Source organism: Parus major, unplaced genomic scaffold, assembly GCF_001522545.3.
Source record: "Parus major isolate Abel unplaced genomic scaffold, Parus_major1.1 Scaffold570, whole genome shotgun sequence".
In the NCBI taxonomy this organism is placed as follows: Eukaryota; Metazoa; Chordata; class Aves; order Passeriformes; family Paridae; genus Parus; species Parus major.
In genome coordinates, this window is record NW_015379458.1 from 1 (window position 1) to 2,148 (window position 2,148).

Sequence of the window (2,148 nt, forward strand, 5' to 3'; positions counted from 1 at the left end):
CCCCGTGTCCCCTCAGGGTGCGCCTGGCAGGGATGAAGATCTCCCGCCCGCCCGTCTCCATCGGCCACTACAAAATGGTCAAACACAAGAGTGACAAAGGCAACGAGGAGAACCCGCACAGGTACCGGGGACATTGGGGACATCACTGGGGACATCACTGGGGACATCATTGGGGACATCACTGGGGACATCACTGGGGACATCATGGGGACATCATTGGGGACATCACTGGGGACACTGGGGACATCACTGGGAACATCATCGGGGCATCATTGGGGACACTGGGGACATTGGGGACACCGGGGACATCATCGGGGACATCACTGGGGACACCGGGGACATCATGGGGGACATTAGGGACATCATGGGGGACACCGGGCTGGGGGGGACACCGGGGACACTGGGGACATCATCAGGGACACCGGGGACACCAGGGACATCATTGGGGACATTGGGGACACCGGGGACATCACTGGGGACATTGGGGACATCATGGGGGACACCAGGGACAGGCTGGAGGTGACACTGGGGACATTGGGGACACTGGTGACATCATCGGGGACATCATCAGTGACACCGGTGACATTGGTGACATCATTGGTGACACCAGTGACGCGGGTGACACCGGTGACATCATCGGTGACATGTGTGACCCGTGTGACATCACCGGTGACCCGTGTGACATTGGTGACCCGTGTGACATCGGTGACACATGTGACCCATGTGACATTGATGACACATGACATGTGACTGGTGTGTCCCCGGTGACACGTGTGACATCGGTGCCACGTGTGACACGTGTGACATCACCGGTGACACATGACATGTGACCAGTGTGACATCATTGGTGACACTGGAGACATCGATGACACGTGACATGTGACCAGTGTGACATCATTGGTGACCTGTGTGTCCCCGGTGTCCCGTGTGACATCGATGACCCACGCCGTGTGAACCGTGTGTCCCAGTGACACATGACATGGGACTGGTGTGACATCGATGACACATGACATGTGACCGTTGTCCCCACGGTGTGTCCCACGCCATGTGACCGTTGTGTCCGGTGTCCCATGTGACATCGGTGACACATGACATGTGACCGTTGTGTCCCCGGTGTGTCCCATGCCGTGTGACCGTTGTCCCTGGTGACCCGTGTGCCCCCGGTGACACGTGACATGTGACCGTTGTCCGCGGTGTGTCCCACGCCATGTGACCGTTGTCCCTGGTGACCTATGTGTCCCCAGTGTGTCCCCCGCCGTGTGACCGGTGTGTCCCCAGTGTGTCCCCGGTGTGTCCCCGGTGTGTCCCCCGCCGTGTGACCGTTGTGTCCCCAGTGTGTCCCCGGTGTGTCCCCCGCCGTGTGACCGGTGTGTCCGGTGACCCGTGTGACATCACCGGTGTCCCCAGTGTGTCCGGTGTCCCGTGTCCCCCCGGTGTGTCCCCCGCCGTGTGACCGGTGTGTCCCCAGTGTGTCCCCGGTGTGTCCCCCGCCGTGTGACCATTGTCCCCGTGGTGTGTCCCTGTTGTCCCCGGTGTGTCCCGTGTCCCCGGTGTCTCCCCACTGTGTGACCGTTGTGTCCCCATTGTCCCCGGTGTGTCCCCGCGGTGTGACCGGTGTGTCCCCGGTGTGTCCCTGTTGTCCCCGGTGACCCCCGCCGTGTGACCGTTGTCCCCGGTGTCCCGTGTCCCCCCAGTGTGTCCCCCGCCGTGTGACTGTTGTCCCCCCGGTGTGTCCCCGCCATGTGACCGTTGTCCCCGGTGTGTCCCCGTGGTGTCCCCGTTGTCCCCGTTGTGTCCCCGTTGTGTCCCCGCCATGTGACCGTTGTCCCCGTTGTGTCCCCGTTGTGTCCCCGGTGTGTCCCCGCCATGTGACCGTTGTCCCCGGTGTGTCCCCGTTGTGTCCCCGGTGTGTCCCCGTTGTGTCCCCACCATGTGACCGTTGTGTCCCCGTTGTGTCCCCGTTGTGTCCCCGCCATGTGACCGTTGTCCCCATTGTGTCCCCGTGGTGTGACCGTTGTCCCTGGTGTGTCCCCGGTGTGTCCCCACTATGTGACCGTTGTCCCCGTTGTGTCCCCGCCGTGTGACCGTTGTCCCCGGTGTGTCCCCGCCGTGTGACCGTTGTCCCCGTTGTGTCCCCGTGGTGTCCCC

At 62.4% G+C, this 2,148-nt stretch overlaps 1 protein-coding gene across 1 annotated transcript in view; it reads left to right on the forward strand.

The window, feature by feature from the left end:
- Positions 1 to 5: 5 nt before the first annotated feature.
- Positions 6 to 2,148, forward strand: part of LOC107199315 (mucin-1-like) — a gene marked incomplete at its 5' end in the record, with an annotated part of 5,106 nt that continues 2,963 nt past the window's right edge. Inside the window, one exon of the mRNA XM_015616642.1 lies at positions 6 to 121. Coding sequence (XP_015472128.1) covers positions 6 to 121 — 116 coding nt within the window. The remainder of the gene's footprint in view (positions 122 to 2,148) is intronic.